The sequence below is a fragment of the Anas acuta genome, chromosome 4 (genome assembly GCF_963932015.1).
Source record: "Anas acuta chromosome 4, bAnaAcu1.1, whole genome shotgun sequence".
NCBI lineage: Eukaryota > Metazoa > Chordata > Aves > Anseriformes > Anatidae > Anas > Anas acuta.
In genome coordinates, this window is record NC_088982.1 from 25,080,855 (window position 1) to 25,098,691 (window position 17,837).

The window sequence follows — 17,837 nt, forward strand, 5'->3', positions numbered from 1 at the left end:
GTCCTTGACATTCCTGGCTAGATTTAATTCTAACAGGGCTTTGGCTTTCCTAACCTGACCCCTGACTGCTTGGACAGTTTCTCTGCATTCATCCCTTGCTTCTGCCCTTTGTGTCTTTGTTGAATTTATAGGAAATGAAAATATACAGTATGTAAATGTGGTAGATGCACGGTCTTGATACTAATTTCCAAAAATGGCAATCAGTTGACATGACTTGAAACTTATGCTAACTTCAATACATGGTGGTAGGCTTAACTATTTCCCATTCTACATACTTTTGAAATACAAGAAACTAGCAAAGACCAACAACCTTTCTACTTGCTCTAGGTCTCCTATTTCCCTAACATCATAAAGCTTTCCTCTCTTGAAGTATTAGTACTCCATAAATATTAGGTGAAGTATTTGAATACTTGAAGCTAAAAGCACTGGATCTGTGTATTTTAAAATGTAATTCAAATGCAATAGAAAGAAAAAAGTTTATATATGAAGAAACAAAATGGTCTATGATGAAACAAAAGGCTCATAAATTCTCAATGGAGGCTCAGTGAAGGCTATTAAAATCAAAGACAAACTTCAGTTTTAATTCATTAAAAGTTATTTTCATGAAAAATCTCTGTATTTTTGATTAAGAATTAACTGCAATATACAATATATAGATGGAACTAGTAATGGTATGTATTACTAGATTAAAAACTAGATCTAGTACTAGATTACTGGTAAATTAAAAATTACTAAAATATGCTCAGCGTCTCCAATTTAAAGATTCTATTTCTGAGGGATTATGATTTAGCCAAATCAGCAGTTGAGAGAAATCTTCCATGCCAAGTTTACACCTCAAAATGCACCTTCTCTTTGTGGGCACAATGGGGGAAAAAAGGCAGGAACGGCAGCTAAAAACTCTCAACTTTTTTTCAAAACTAAACTTTTGCCTTTCTTAAAACCTTGAGATCTCTTGTGGAGAATCTTCTCTTCATTATGTGAAGCTGACATGTACTTCAGAGAAGCTGACATGTACTTAGAGAAAAAATTGTCCTTTGGTAGATTTCCCTACAGAAATTTATGAAGTTTGATGAAAAAAGAATCTGTCGAAAAAGTGAAAACAGAGATCCAAAGAAATCTGACTAGACCTTGATAAAGAAGGAAATTCTGATGAGAAACTTAAAAAAAGAAGACAAGAACTGCTGAGGTGGAAAAGTGGGGATATGAATGACAACCAAACCACAAAGAGAAAAAAAAAAAAAAAAAACACTTTAAAATGAATATGAGAAAAAAAAAAAAAAGCTAAGATTTGAAGTCTCTTCACCACTAAAGGAGACTGTACTCTCCTTTAAGGTCAGGAACAGAACCAAGTTTTTTGCTATCTGTACACATTTCATAAATCCAGTAAGCAAAGGTCTTGTCCTCCACTCTTTGTAGTCTAATGTCAGAACATGTTAACCTACAACTGTTGTTTTCCAAAAGAGGCAGATCTCTTAACCTTTAGTCCCTGAGACTTGTTCACTAAACAGTTATAATTCTGTTTGTAGCTTTACTAGAACAATAAATAACTTCTAAATCCCGAAACAATAAATTAAAGACTTAATTAGTTACAAACACATGTAGGATATGAAATGCAAGAACGTGTATACCTATGCTTATATATGCTTTATAATAAAGCTCAGTTATATGAGCACATAATATTTTTTCCACACAATCTGTATACCAGCACCACTGAGTGTAGCAGAAAACAAAACGTTTAGCATGCTTTTGAAGCAAGACTGAAAATACAATTGGCTGAAAAAGCAAATGTAACATGCAGTTCTTTTAGAAATGTGCCGTGGACCCTAGACAGTTCTACAGAAGTCAAACTTTCATAAAGTGTAGACCACATGAGTGAACTCTTGCAAAATTGATTTTACAGTATTTAAAGGGAACTCTAATGCAAAATAAAGAATTAATCTGACAAAATTAGTAGAAAAGAAATAAGTAAACATGTAAAAATGGAAGAATATAATTCTTGTTTGTTTGTTGAAATAAGTCCTCACATTATCTTAATAATTTGGATTGTTAAACCCACTGAGTTAGAACCAGTAACTTTTTCTACCTGTCCAAGTTCTTCATTGAGATTGGAAGTGCGAGCCATTGCAGCAGTGTCTGTAGGTTCATAGTGCATGTCTATGTCCTAAAGAAAAAAAAAAAGTATATATATATATTATATAGTGTATATACATGTATATAGTATATATTCTATATATTATATAGAATATAATTCTATATAATATAAATAAAATATAAATATAATTCTATTATATAGAATATATAGTGTATATATATATATATTTTAAAATTAGTCTTCCATAACTTGTTACAAAAAAAAATAAATCTAGTATGTAAATAGAAAGATATACAACAGCAGACTGAACATAAAAATAAGGTATCTACTTTGTGACTGCCATGTTGAAATAAACAGAGACACAAGAAGATCACTTCTAAGAATGCCTCAAAGAAATCAGATTTCCTCTTTAAAACAAGAATCTATATGACTAAGATTTACAGGTAATAAAGAAGTAATCTGAGTATTAACAAAAAACTGTTAAACCCATGTATCTAAAATAGATTTGGCAATAAGCAGAAATACTTCATTGTAATACTTAGTGGGAAGTCAGTCTTAAATAATTTTTAATGTATTTGCAACCAATCCTTTCTAAATAATATGATAAATATTCCTTGAGATAAATTTAATAGTACACAATGGTACTATTTACGGTACACTGTAAGTTTTCTTTCTTTTATTCCCCGTTTTCAAAAACAAAACAACAACAACAACAAAAAACACAAAAAACACCAGAGTTTATTTTTAAATAAAATAAAAAATATTAAAACATTGCAAGAGTATGGCAGCGTAGTGCTACAAATTGTGGCAGACCAAATTCCCTATACCAACACCATATGCACGCACACATAAAGATGATGTCTAAAATAGTAGAAGTCTATAGTCCTGGATTAAGATTAAATTGGTTTAAAGACAACTGATCCCTTTTTTTTAGTGGGGGAAAAGATGACACCAAAATGATTTGTATCTATTTTTTAAAAGATAATAGATAATACTAATAGTCATTGGTTTTGTACAAAAACCAACAAATTACAGTGGTACAAAAAAAAAAAAAAAAAGAGGGAAAAACACGAGCTAACTCAGAAGAAAGAAATGAAACTGGACAAAAATTCCACTTCCACTGGACTGTACTTTCTTCTGGTCATTCTGATTGAAGGTCTGAGAACCTCAGTATTAATGAGAAAGTACAAAGCACTGGAAAAAGTTCTCCAAAAATCTATACCGTATTTATATAAAAACACTAAATAAAGCTATATACCATGACCTTCTGTGATCCTAGTTATAATAAACTGCACACTTAAGTATTTACATTAAGAAATGTATACATAAACAACATCATTTAACTTACTTGTAAATCATTTGGTTCTAGAAATCAATGTATATTTAAAAAATATTTACCCAATTTATGAAATATGCTTGGATAAATTTAACAACTTCAAGTGTAACCAACAAACTGATTGGAATAAGATTATTGAAGAGAATGATAAAAGTCAAGAAATTCAATCCAAAGTTGCTCGCACCACCATCTGTCAAAAGACAAAGCAAATAAAAAAAAACAAAACACAACATTTCAGACCATCCTTAAAAGCATGCGTATATAGTACATTCAGTGTACTGTCTTAACTGCTAATTTTTATAATGTTTTATGTCTAAAAAGACACTTGAGAATGAATTATAATATCACTTGCTTATAAATACAACCTTGATAACAGTTAAGGGTTTCTATTAAGATAAAGTGGAGTTCTAATTTGGAGATTTTTGCTATCTTCCCCACTTTTTGAAAAGCAGACTTTCCAGCCTTTCCTAAATTTTTAGATAATAATCGAGGAATATCTATAGAAAGGAACCAAATTTTTTAAACTCTTTTTTTTTTTTTTTTTTTTTTTAAGTGGGAAACAAACAGAATGAAATTATTCTCCATCTATCCTCACACCTTCCTACTTCCTCCCCCAATAAAAACAACAAAGCTTTATGAAAAAGGTAAATCCAAACCACAGGAAAAGGAGAGATGAGATTAGAGATTAATGAAACATTTTGAAGAATCAGAAATAAAAAAGCAGTTTTATGCTCCTTCTCCCTTTTAAAGTTTTAAGTAACACTAGTAGCTTGGAATTTAAAATTTATTTCCTAAAACTTATTGGAATACACAATATTCTTTCTAGCTATTCTGGTGCTCTAACAGTGTCCAGAATACCAGACACTGTTAAGAATACTACAATAATCAGCAGTGTACTTAAAATACTTAAGTTTATAACAATGCCAACAACACTAAACTGATGATGCAAAACAAGACAAAAAAATAAATTGTATTTATAACTAATAAAAAGCAACCTGCTTTGATTCCTTTAAAAGTAAGTCCAGCAGAATTCAGATGTCTTGACATGAAATGACAATTATAAAAAAGCAGTAGAGGAAAATAGCAATTTTCTGTGTAAGAATTTTAACAGCTTAAATGACATCTGTTTCTGACCAAGTTAGATGAGGCCCTGAGCAACCTGATCTAGTGAGTGGCCTTCCTGCCTAGGGCAGGGGGATTGGAACTGGATGGTTGATGAGGTCCATTCCAATCCAGGCCATTCTGTGATTCTATGCATCCACTGTGAGTAGTGCTGTCCGTATATTATGTTAGATGAGACTGTTTTCTCTTTTAAGTTAGATGTGCCTGTTTTCTCTTTTTTTTAGGAGCAGCCTGCTAGGATCTGACTTTGGCAGCCAATACTTAGTTAGATTCTCATATAGTAAAACGTTATAAAGTCACAACATCATTTCCCAGGATAAAGGAATTTAAAAGTCACTGCAGCTTTAATACAGACATCAGTAATAGTTGAAAACTGCTTCAGTCTAGGAAGTTGACTGTGTTAGTGGAATGCTGATACAGAACTTGCTGAGCTGCAGAGATGTAGAGGCTTGAACAACGAAGCTTTCCTTCCTGAGTTTAGCAGCAACTTACATTGCACAATCAGGTAAATTTAATATGTGCTGTGATATGACTACTAATGACTTTAGTAAACAATCAAAAAAGAAAAACTGATTAAAAAGAACAACACTACATAAAGGATGGTAATCATCCACCTTTCCAAATATGAAAGATTTCAGGAAAACTAAACAGTAAAACATTAATACATTATTTTACAGCTTACAATTTAGATCAAGATACCAGTCTCTTTCAGTATGCCTTCGATTCCATATAGCTGAACCAATAGAGCAGACCAAAGACATAGCGATGAGGATGCAGAACAGAATCAAAATCTGAATATTTGTAATTCGTTCCACATTAGACATTTTAAGAGGTGGACTTGTTGAATTCTGCAAGAGACAAAAAACAACAGTGGCTATTGAAATTAAAAGATGTACATACACACAGTTCTCATTCTCCAAATTTAGTGTTATTGCACTTATTTCTAAGCATTCTCCCAAATATATTATCATCATAAATGGCATAACTGTTTCACTCAAAGAAAGAAAGAAAGAAAGCTTATAAACCCAGGAATTTGAGGTTTAGATTTGTGTCACAAGCACTTTAAACAATCACACAGAACACTCATAACACCAACAGCTAACAGTAAACATTTAAAATATATGTGCATACGTACATCCTATCAGAGCTATAGAAAACCATTGTTAATTAATACAATCAAACTTTCAAATTACTGCTTTACAAATCAGAAAAGCAATGAAACATGCGTGACCAAACTGAAAGCATTCTTTTTGCTCAACCAATTTTGATATTTCAAACATCACTAGGAAAAGTAACTTCATAATTCAAAAATGTTTCTCTTCCCTTCTTATTTTGCAAATACAGCTTCACTTTATTTTCTAACAAGAATGCTTACCTTTGTACTTGAAAGAAAGCTCCACAAGGGGACAGTTTAGGAGCAGTCAAAAATAAAAAAAGATGAACAGGCAAACTATAATGATCCAATTTGCTAATAGAATAGTTTTCAAAAACATAAGTAACAAAAGAAAATCAACAAATATGCTTACTGGTGGAAAAACTACTCTGTGACTAAGCAACTGGTAACTGTAACAGCTCTAACAAGTAACTGCTTTGTTTTTATTGGTTCTACTTCATAAGAAAGATGCACTGTTACCGACATCTAATATATTAATTCTAGCTATGTTTTCTTAAAGAATTTTTTGTTCTATGAAACAGCAGTCTAAAAAGGTAACAAAACAGGTAATCAAAATAGGACCAAGTGACAAACCTGCATGAGTTTTGTGTCATGTCCTGTATAGACAACGATCCCATGAACCCACTGAGTATTTCTCAACTGAGCTCCTCGTAGAAGAATCTGATCAGATCCCAATGGAACAGTACTAGAAAGAAGCAGTTTTGTATTTTAGCATCAAAGCTATCAATGTCAATTAACAAATACAAAGAACAGTTGTTAAAAATTGATAGCTCATTTCTCAAAATTTCAATGATTGTTGTAAATACAACATCATTTGTAAATAGAACATCATTTTCAGAGTTAACTTTTTTGGTATGCTGACTTAGAGAAAATCTGAGACTTTAGGGCAAGTTGTAGTAATATTACTTACCATTTAATTTTGACTATGGATGATAAAGATATGGTACCACTTAGAAAGCACACTGAAACTACAAAGGTTATTTTCCCTCGGATTTAAGATTACAAAGTCTTTTCTAACTGTATGCCAAAACAAAACTACTCTTATAAAATTGTTTTTTCCAAAGTAGTTCTCAAATTAGTTTTCTCTGAATTCTCATCTTAATCCATTCTTCTAGTCAAACACATTCTCTTTGTCAACATGATTAACTATGTAAAATTTCCAGCAACATTTTCTGCATATTCTTTAAACTGCAATTTTCCTGTGCTCTTCTTTTAGAACTGCACTAACTAAATGAGGAATAAAAAAAAATCATAAGATGTTGGAAATGTCCCACGGTCTTAAATGTAGACAACTGACTTTATTCATATACTGTAGGTCAGGTTTTCTTAAAATAAAGAAGTTTTAGATAATTATCAGTCTTTTCCTGGGATAATACATTTCCTGTTTTTGCACTTTTCTTTCTGTAAAAACTAGCTAGCAGTTCAGACCTGTCAATAGTGCTTTAGTGTTTGCCATTCTCACTTAGATCCACCATCTTTAGAGTTGTTTGAAACCAACATGTTATTAGGAGAGCATATAAGCTGCTTAGAGACAGCAGCTATACCTCTGATATATAAGATATAAATTGGAGAAGCCATGAGATTTGGTAACACTTCTGGTAGCACAGAGAGCATAAGGTCAGTCTCAGCAAGTTTCAGATAGTAATTTCTTCTGGACCCTAATGTCCCTTCTCTCTTTTCATACACAAGCTTTAAAAATGCAAAGACTGCAAGTAAAGAAAAAACAACACATTCTTCCTCTGCTAAAATTAACAGTGTCAATGATTAACAGTGTAAAGTTTTTTTTTGTAATAAGTTCTTGCAGAAATTAGGAAAGAACTTGTTCCAGAAAAAAAAAACAAAAAACACAAAAAACAAACACATTTGAATGCTTTCCCGTATAAAGCAAACAAAGAACAAATTCTACCCCACCACAACTTACTGTCTAGGACATTACTGTGGAACATACTGAATGTTTAAGGAATCATTTGCCCCTCCCACTGAAGTGTTGAATGACATAACCACCAAAAACAGGGGATACTTCAAGGTGCATGTACGCCATCATAAAAAGAATCAGGGAAAAAATACAAAATATACAACATACTGAAATTGACTTGCTATCTAAATTTGAACTGTGTTCTTTTTGTATTTGTGGTGTATTCGTATCATGGTAAAATTAAAAGAAAATAAATTTCCTTTCAGGTATGAAAGGAACTGCTGGGGTCTGAATTAACCAATAATCATGAAGAGAGACTCCTGTTCTCATCAAAAATTGCTCTGCTCTTGTTTTTGTTCATCCCTTGGTCTGATTCAGAGTCTTTTAGATCACCCATCAGCACAAAATCTAGACATTTAAATAATGGATTACATGTCATTCCAAAAATAACCAGATTTTTCAGTCTATTAAGACTAACAAGAATTGAACAGATAAAAGATGAAAGGCATATAACCAAAAAAGTTATTACTAAGTTAACTACTGATAAATTGGAAACCTTTTCAAATATGGACCTTCTCTGAAATGCCAAAAGACTGTCTTTCCTTAAAGAGTTTGATGAGTTCTAAGATTCCTCCTGAGTTCTAAGATTGCTCTAAGTAAGACTCATGTGAGTTCTAAGACTGCCTTCAAATGGGTACCTCTTGTGACAGGAATTTATTCTCAAGGATCTGTTATTAGGAATACAATCAAAACAGAATGATAACTGCAGCCAGTTGTTTCCAGTAGAACTGGTGTACAGACCAAGATGATGAAGATTGACAGCACGACAACCAGGAACATAGAAAGCCCTGATCTGCCAGGTGTCATGCTACTGACCATCATTGTGACTTTACTCTGCTATGGCTTGCTGCTATGACTTGTCAGAGCTGTGCTATTTATGTTGCTACAACTTGACAGAGCTCTCAGATCTGTATTTCATGGCTTCAGCCTTCTCAAAGCTGCTCCAATTTATCTGATTCTTCTATTATACTCTGTAACTAATGGTCCCTCTGCAACACACTTTGCTTATATTTAGTAAGGGATGTTCTCAGTCTCTTCAGCACACTATCCAGCCATATCAAGAGCTACTAAGACAGTTTGAAAGCCTATATACCAAAGTGATTTTGTTATGCATACTGTGTTTTGTTATACATGCATACAATTTCCTTAAAATAGCTTTCAAGAAAATGTTTATTTTAGATCAGTCCACATTTTTAACTTGTTCACTCCTCCTGCTCTGGGTCATTTGTTTAATCATAATTTCAAATTCATCCAGACTAAAGAACTTTTCTCCGTTCTCCCAATAACAGTCTTCATCTCCTAAAACCAGCTGACATGATTCTATATGTTTATGAGCATAACAAAGAGCTGCACCCTTTGCAGAAAGTTAACACACTAAAAAAAAAAAAAAAGATACCAGGAAAACTATTTTGGCCTCTTTTAGTCTACAGATCAAGCCAAGAAGCCAAAAATTGTAGTAAGAGTTATAGAATCAGAGAATCACTTAGGTTGAAAAAGAAATCCAAGACCATCAAATCCAACTGTGAACTTAGCACTGCCAAGTCTATTACTAAATTACGCCTCTAAGACATCTACATGTCTTCTGAACACCTCCAGGGACAGTGACTCAGTCAATATAGGGAGAAAGAGAACTCATCCCTGACTTGTCAGTTTGGAAATAAAGTCAGTGTCCAAAAAGAGTTACTTACCTGCAATTCTTTTTCACTGAAGGTAAGTATTATATTAGAACCACACTTCTGGAACTATTCTACTGCACAGGAACTATATTCTAAACTGAATTTCTCAAATGACAAATTGCTTGACCAGCAGATGGCATGCTCCTACACATTCTTGAGGCATAATAGCCATGAGCACATTTAATGTTTCTTTTTACTCAAATTTAAAATTAAATAATTCAATTAAAAATAAAAGCATGTTTTCTCCCTTGCCAGGGAGGAAGGACAGATGTGTGGATCTATTATAACTATTACCTTCAGAGAAGAATTACAGGTAAATGTTTTTCTCTTCTTAACGACAAGTACAGTGGAATTATAATAGATCCACACTCTTGCGACTGACAACTCCCGGAATGCATCTGTAAGAAATCAGTAAATAAAAAATGGAATATAAAAAAAAAAGGTATTTAACAAATAGTTAGTAGTATATATATCAGTCTAGAAACAGAAACATGGATAATATTACATATGGAGAAATAGGAAAACCTATTAAACTAGAAAAGTCTGAAGCACATACTACTTCAGTTCCCCTCCAAAAACGTATTTTATATACACACGCAAATAAAAGAACAACAAAAACCCTACAGCAACAACAAAAAATAGGTAAGAAACTACCTATATTCAGCTTCAATAATAGAGACAGTCAAGAAATGAGATCCTTACAAAGTGAGTTACTACCTATAAATCCCCAAACTATTAGAATTTGATTCATACTCCTCTATTATTAATATCTATTGGTTTCTGAAGGTCACCTAGTATAAAAAGTCAAATTGCAGACATCTGATTTTACCCCTGTAATCTTGTGAAGAATGAAGACTAGCACAGAATACATCAGAAATATTTTTTTTAACCTCTCTAGTCTTAACAGAATAAAGACTTCATAATTTATTTTTTAACTTTAGTAGTTTAACAACATTTACGTATCTAGTGATAGATTGAATCTATTAAGATCTTTTCCCTTGCATTTACATACCCATGCCCATCCAGTCTGATGTTTCCAACAAAGTCATAGAGATGTCGGTTTGGGCTTTCACATTCAATTCTGCCTGAAAGTCTCATCAAGCTTTCTATATCCTTTATATCTGATGTTAGAGGCAAACCCTGTAAACAAAATTTGTTTGTCATAACATTAAAAATCACTTTCCAATATAAAATTCTATGTATTATAAATCTGATATGGCAGCATTCCTACATGAATAGAATAGGACCACTACATTTTGCTGTCATATTGCTGGATGCTAGAGAGAGTAAAAGAAGTCACCTTGGTATCTTAAAATATCATGAAGATGACAGGATCACAACCAATCATATAACGCAGCAAGAATGTCCCTGCACAGTCACTGCACACTCAGCCAAAAACTACCATCCTCTACCTGCTCCTCAAATGCAATACTGGCACTAGCAGCTTCTTTCTGCAGTGCTTTTCACTTTTTTATCCTCTAAAAACAAAGCAACAACTCAGACTACAAACCCACCTCTTCTCCCAAAGGAAATCCCCTGAAGTCCAAGAAATTACTTAGAAATAAGTATTCATTCCTTCTATTTAATGCATTGAACGAAAACATTTATGAGATAGCAATAACCAATAACTTTTTTAACTTCATCTATTAAAATCTCAAAGCCTTCTAAAATGAACATCAATGTCTTAAAGTGTTTTATAAGCAATAATAACTTAAAATATTGGTAATATTCTCAAAAATGAAATTCCTACCTGTCGAATTTTTAAGTTTGTCTCACCATCTAAATTAGATGTTTCGATGTAGCACATAGCTTGTGGTTCGCTATTAAGAGAAAAAAATCCTTAAATTTATATTATAATGCCAAAATCCATGAACTTTCTTTAATCTTTTAATATCTATTTAGGCAATGAGCATTTTTTTTCCCCTTATCAAATCTTCAGAACTAGAATAATGTATAGTCAAATCTGTAAAACTACTACTAATACTTCACATTGTCAGAAAAGTTTGCCAAAAGTTATCATCTTATATCATAAAAATGCTGTATAAATTGTATTTATTTGTTCACTTTTAAGTTTTTACATGAGATTATACAAAGGTACAAATGAAGTGCAATCACAGTGCCTACTACTGCATGCAGCAGTAGGATAGATATGAACATTTTCTTGTAAAGGGTTTTCTTAAATAAAAGTTCATATTATGGGCTTTTTTTTTTTTTTTTTGGTCCAGTTTTGAAATATATCCATTATTTCCATGCAATTTGAAAACTTTTTTTTTGGTGTGTAACACACAGAAGTGATCTCATGTGTTGCATGACACTAACAGATTTGAAAACATGTAACCATTATAGAGGTGATAACTAGGAAAAGAAAAAGAAGGACAAAATGACTTTTCTGCAAGTAGATGGTAAACAAGATCAGATCCATTAATTACTCCACTCAGCTTCCATCTTCTGGGCATAAGAACAGAGCACTTAATATTTATATTTGTGATATAAATTAAGATCCTGCAAAGGACCAGTTATCATGAAAAACCTTTACAACTTAGAAGAATTAATATTTACTCTCTATACCACTTTAAAGATAATATTTTTTTTTCCTTCTTTCTAGCAAGGAATTCAAGAATCAAGAGTTTTTTTGAGTTTGTTAATGCAACAGTGGCTACTGGTAAGTGACTTAACTTTATCCTCGAATCATTCTAAAATGGTGTCGGTTATTCAAACATAGTATTTTTGCAAAACGAAACCACTAAAATGTGCAAAATCATTATCATAAATTCCTCTTAGAAAGTATTTTCTTCTTGGCAAACTTTTCTAAAAATGTAAATAGCTTCTGTCTAGATTGTTTGGCTGGCATCACCTGTGTAAAACACTACTACAATTCTAACATTTTAATTGGTAGTAAACACGATATTTTTGTGGAGCACTTAAGAAAGACTAAAGCAGCAAAAACGTCTCAAGTGATACACATGCTTAATTATAATTACTTTAGCAGATAGCGGTGACCTCCAAAGTAAACAAATTGCAGTTAGATCAAGGCAGGCCCATTGATTTGTTAGGAAAAAAACAAAGTCCAGCAACAGCGTAGATGATAGCATAAAGCTGACATGTCTAAGAAACATGCATTTTGACACAGTACACAAGAACAATGCTGCTTTTGCCATTGCATGCGGCAGAGATTGTGCAACATTCATGTTTGTGCAGAGGGTCCTCTACCAGTCCTATCAATAATGAACTATATTCTTTTCTGAAAATAAGTTGGTATGAATGTGACTGTTTTTAATTTGCTTTAATGAATTAGACATACTTATCCCAGTGTTTTACTGTGTATTTACTTAATGACAGCTTGTCTGATAAAATTTCATGGGGATAGTGTAAAAGCTTAAAAATAAGGTCTGAAACAAGTTCTCATTTCTTGGAATCTTACCATGTATTTACACTTTAAAGGATCTGCACTTTTATCAACTGAACCTTTTCTCATTTTATAAATGTGTGGGTTTTGTCCAAGAAAGATGGACAGTAAAGCAAAGATTATCAACATATTAGTGTTCTTCATATTTGGTATACGAGGACCCACATACACGTATCCTGTGCAACTAGTTTATTCTAACCTTGATGACAGGCTGATGAGATCAGCTGGGAGATGTTCCCCATTGGTCACTTTCACTACTTCCCCTACTGCCACCTACACATCCCAGTTTGAAAATGATTAGAACAGAAAAATAAGTGATAGGGGAAAACAAAACAAAACAAAAACAAATGGACAAAGACAAAAAGACAGAGTTTGAAATTATTATACAAACAATACATGTTAATTAAAACATCTGATGACAATTTTTTCAAAATCTATTTTAATCAGGTCAAAAAAGCAAAACAACTAAAATATTTCCATTTCTATTCTAGTGGATTGTTTTACTTTAAGGTACTAACTTTAAGCTGCAGAAAACACTGACATTTAACAGTACAAACAAAAAGCTGTTATACTTATTTCTGAACTGACAGAGTTTCTAGCCACACCATATGCTATCAAAAATAAGTACATAAAAACCATTACAGTTTACACCAACATTTCCGAAGAGTCAGGTGACAAGAACCCTTCTAGTCAGCTTGCAGAAAATGATTTTGTATTTGGTTTCAGTTTTGTTATTTTCGATCTTCAGTGAACTTGCAAGAACAAAACAGAATTAAGTCTCAGAGGTTTGTGCCTTTCCACTGTAAAAAATAGCAGGATCTTAATTATCTTCGGCAACTGTAATTCTCCAGAAACTGCTATTATTGGTAAAAAGAACCAAATAATATTAGTTTGATATAAAACCAGGCCCACAGACTTGCATTGCTGCTGAAGCCTAAAATGCAAATGACTATCAATAACCACCTGCAAAGCAAAACTGATGAGACTGTCTGCTTGCAGAATGCAGGGCCGTGGGGAGATGAGAGCTGGAAAAGAACAGCATGTGTTGGTACACACACAGAATTGCAGGTAATAGTAGCACAAGGTCGTCTCTTGGCAGGAGAGCTTCCACAGACCCCCAGTTACATAACTAAGGAAGATGTTTCAGCTGGAACAAAATGCCAGAACTGGACCCACAAAAGCAATCAGTATTCAAGAAATCACCTTTGCAAACTGGATCCTAGAAGAAAAGCTGACCGGAAAATTCAAGGTGAACAAGACATGGTTGGGATTGTTTGTTCTGACAGCAGTGGGGCAAAGCGAGGTGAAGCGAAGAGGTAACATTCCCAGTCAGCCCAGTAGTAGCTAAGTATTATTTCAACTTATCAACGCAAGATACAGCATTCCCATCGAGGGATAAGGCTTGGAAAGGCAGCTTTGCAGATAGGTGGATTTTTCTATGTCTACAACTACAGCTGGAGAACATTGTAATGCAAATACCCTACAAATTAGAAAGGGCAAAACTTTGAAGAAATCTAGGCAAAGACACAAATGTAGGAGTTTACTCAGAAGGATTATAAAGAATGTGCTCTGAGAGGATGTAATCTGTTTTGCATGCAAGACACTAGAGTTAGGATGAAAGAAGCTGTTATTAGGCCAAAATGTTCTTGCTGCATGGTATATGGTCTGTGAAGATCTTGGTGGAGTAGCATCACCAAAACTTATAAATGCTTCTTAAAATGCAGAAGTCAAAGCTTCATAGAGGCTATTGAATAGAAAAACATCTGAAGTTATGGTAAACATTAATACTGAACAAAGACAGACTGGGGGAGAATTTACAGAATTATCTGGCAATTGTTTAACATGATAATAATAGAAATGTTTCAAAACTACTACACTTAATTTTGAGATATTATGGAACATGGCATAAATAATGTAGTATACACCACAATTTTTCACAGAAATGTGTAGGATTCTAACTTCATTAATTGTATGTATGAGTAGATTCATTAACTTCTGTGGTAGACGGTTTACAACTAAGTCATAATTATACATATTACAATAATGCTTCCACTCATACCAGAAAAAGATAGCTGTCATTGCATAGTAAACATTGAGTACTAAATCAAAATACAATTGATTCTATTTAGATAATCTTAAAGCAAATAAAATAAATAAATAAATAAATTCTTAGAATATATTAATTGACCTGATCAAATAGATGTTGAAAAATGTTCATCTTCCACATAGTAAGATGTGGATTTCTTAAATAAAACTGTCCAAGGAAATGATGATAAACAACCTCTGATTATCCATGTAAAAACAGTTATATTACACACTATACATTAAGTCTTGCTTTCAGTGCTGAAATTATTCAAAAAATATCTTAATGAATAAAGTGATTGTTCAGCTCAAAGACAAAGCCAGTTTGATGATTCATTTTTTATGTTCATGTTTTGTTTTTTTCCCCTCTGATTCAACTACCAAACGGGTGACTGTATCTATTAAACAAATTTCTGTTGTCTGCAATATATTCATTTCAATTTAAATATAAGATACAATTTGTTATGTACATATCAAAAACCCAGCCCGGTAAAATACAGCAGTTGATGTCCAAGTTTTAGACAAATCAACCTTTTTTGCACTACACTCAGTAACAAAATAACATACTTTTTTTTTTTTTTGTAGAAAAAAATGAATGGTAAACAGAATGGCAGTGTAGTTTTAGAATTGCAATTGACACAACTTAATGAAATACTGCCTGAAATGATAAATTCCCAAATGAAAGATTATACTCAAAAGAAGCAGGATTTTTGTTTATTCCTTATTTCCTTGGAGCAATCACAAACAAATAAATAAATAAATAAATGCAGGGTAGAGAAACCAGCCTCTACACTATAAGCATCAGTGGGCATCTCTACCTTGATGAGAGCAGTACAGTGTCAGCAGGTATATACTCTTTGCCTTTTATTATAACTATATCTCCAACATCTACCTGAAAGAAAACTGGGAATTGGTTAATGGTCTCAAACAAAATATGTTATCCCTTTGTTTTAAGCATAGCAAATATTTACCTTGCTGAATTGCTAGAAAGACTGTTAGAAGTTTAAAACACTTCCAGAGAAGCCTATAGGCATCAGGCACTCAAAGCCTTTGAATTACTTGGAAATCTCTTCAATAGGCCTTATCTTGCTGTTGCCTATTCATTTTTTTATTTTGTTAGTTATTGTAATAAATATATCTAATATTTAGAATACTTAAGTTGAGTTAAAGATCAAATTAATCTAAAGTGCTAATGCTATAGCCCTTACCCTGGTTTCTGAAAAGGTTTCATCAGAATTTTCACCTGAATCTTATCTCCAAATTATTGTGGATCAAATTTTTGTTCAATTTTTCAGGTGTGGAAACCAACAAAACCAAGAGACTAGATGGAAAGCTTAATATTTACTCCCTGAAAGTTACCTTAAACAGTCCCCTCCTCTAATTACTACTTAACAGCCTTTCTTATGCTTTAAGCTGAAGTAATTAAGTAATTCTGAAAATACACCAAGTAACTAGCTTCTAGAAAGAAGCTTATTCCTTGGAACTCCAAGTAATACTAAGGAACTGTACAGCTTTGCCATATATGAATAATCCTACACCAGTCATACTACTCAGGTGATTTTTCACTGAATTTAAAGGCTGCCTTTAAATGGTAGTTCTGCCTGACTCATGACGTCAAAACTAACTTAATTTAAAAGTACATTTTAAGAGACAAATATTAACAAACACAAAAAAATAAAGTACAAAAGATGATATATTTCCTTTCATAACAGTTAATTCTTCTCAATGATACACATTTGGAGAAATAAAGCAAACATTAGATCTGTATTCTGCTCCAAAAGTCACCTTGAAAATGTAAATACACACCTTTTCCCAGTGGACAATCTCCCATGCACCATTTCGTAGTACTGAAACAAAAAACAGTATAAAAGAAAGAATTCTCCAGTTGTAAAATCTAATTGCAGTATGCATCAGATTCCTTACGGAAAGCGATGAAAACATACCACATTTACTGAAAAATTTACAGCATGCTTTGTTTCTGTAAGTTCAGGTCAAGCATCCAAATTATATAACACTTTCTTTATATGATAGATTTTGTACCACAGAAACTTATTACGAGGTGAATCAGAACAGTTTACAGCGTTTAATTATCCGTTAAATCTGGTATCGATTGTACCATAATGTGGTGTTACGAAATTAGTAATCGGAATAAAAAGTTTCAAAGTAAAAAAGCTCTTAACCATAATTAACATGCATGACATTAAATTAAATCTGTTTTCTTATGAGGAAAAAAAATAGAGTGGTGTTGCTGTGAGATTTTTATATTATAGAATACTTGCCCCATAAAGTCTTCTGAGCCTGGCTTTCACATTCATGTCTCCCATTTTTCTCTTTTGTCTCTAACAAATATCTTTCAAAAGCATGTTCCATCTGCCCTATGCAAAATTACTTCACCACATTGCAGAATGTATGCTTCATCACATCAGAGTGCATGACAGTGTGTAGTGTCTATATGTGCAGCTTGGGAAAGCAAAGTTGTCCCTAATGCAGCCTAGCACATCAAAATCCTCTAAGTTTTTTTCTTTTTTTCAAATAGTAACAACAATTTAGAATTAATAAAGAAATTAGGATTAGTTAATAACCTAATGTTAACTGAGGTACAGTCTTTTATGAACACACATATGAAGGAAAACCCATATACAGAATCCATACAGGCATGTGTCATTTCATTAACAATTTTGTGCGTTTAAAACACAACTGAAGGTAGAACTGAATATATAACACACTACTGACATTTCTATTTTTCAGGGTTACAGAATTGCTGAATAGATGAAAGCAAAATTATGGATTACTATACTGATTAACTTCTTAATTATTGTTTTGACACTATATTTGACAATTCACTCAAATATTGCTTTGAGAATACACTGATATCAGTGTTATGTTTATGTGAATCCTGCATTAGCTTAAACTAGTTTCTCAGTGCTAGCAATACTTTTGTGCCCAATTTTGACGAAATCTGCACAATCAATTT

At 32.6% G+C, this 17,837-nt stretch overlaps 1 protein-coding gene across 7 annotated transcripts in view; it reads right to left on the reverse strand.

The window, feature by feature from the left end:
- Positions 1–17,837, reverse strand: part of ATP8A1 (ATPase phospholipid transporting 8A1) — a 109,227-nt gene that overhangs the window by 74,057 nt on the left and 17,333 nt on the right. For 2 of the 7 annotated variants that reach the window (XM_068680233.1, XM_068680235.1), the window contains exons 6-13: positions 16,670–16,710; positions 12,981–13,054; positions 11,126–11,195; positions 10,388–10,515; positions 6,298–6,409; positions 5,233–5,398; positions 3,491–3,618; positions 2,084–2,161 (exon numbers count right to left, since the gene is read on the reverse strand). In XM_068680233.1, the coding sequence (XP_068536334.1) occupies positions 2,084–2,161; positions 3,491–3,618; positions 5,233–5,398; positions 6,298–6,409; positions 10,388–10,515; positions 11,126–11,195; positions 12,981–13,054; positions 16,670–16,710 (797 nt within the window). Of the gene's footprint in view, positions 1–2,083; positions 2,162–3,490; positions 3,619–5,232; positions 5,399–6,297; positions 6,410–10,387; positions 10,516–11,125; positions 11,196–12,980; positions 13,055–15,681; positions 15,756–16,669; positions 16,711–17,837 lie in introns of those variants that run through there. The other 5 variants (XM_068680232.1, XM_068680234.1, XM_068680238.1 and 2 more) reach the window with 3 other exon arrangements.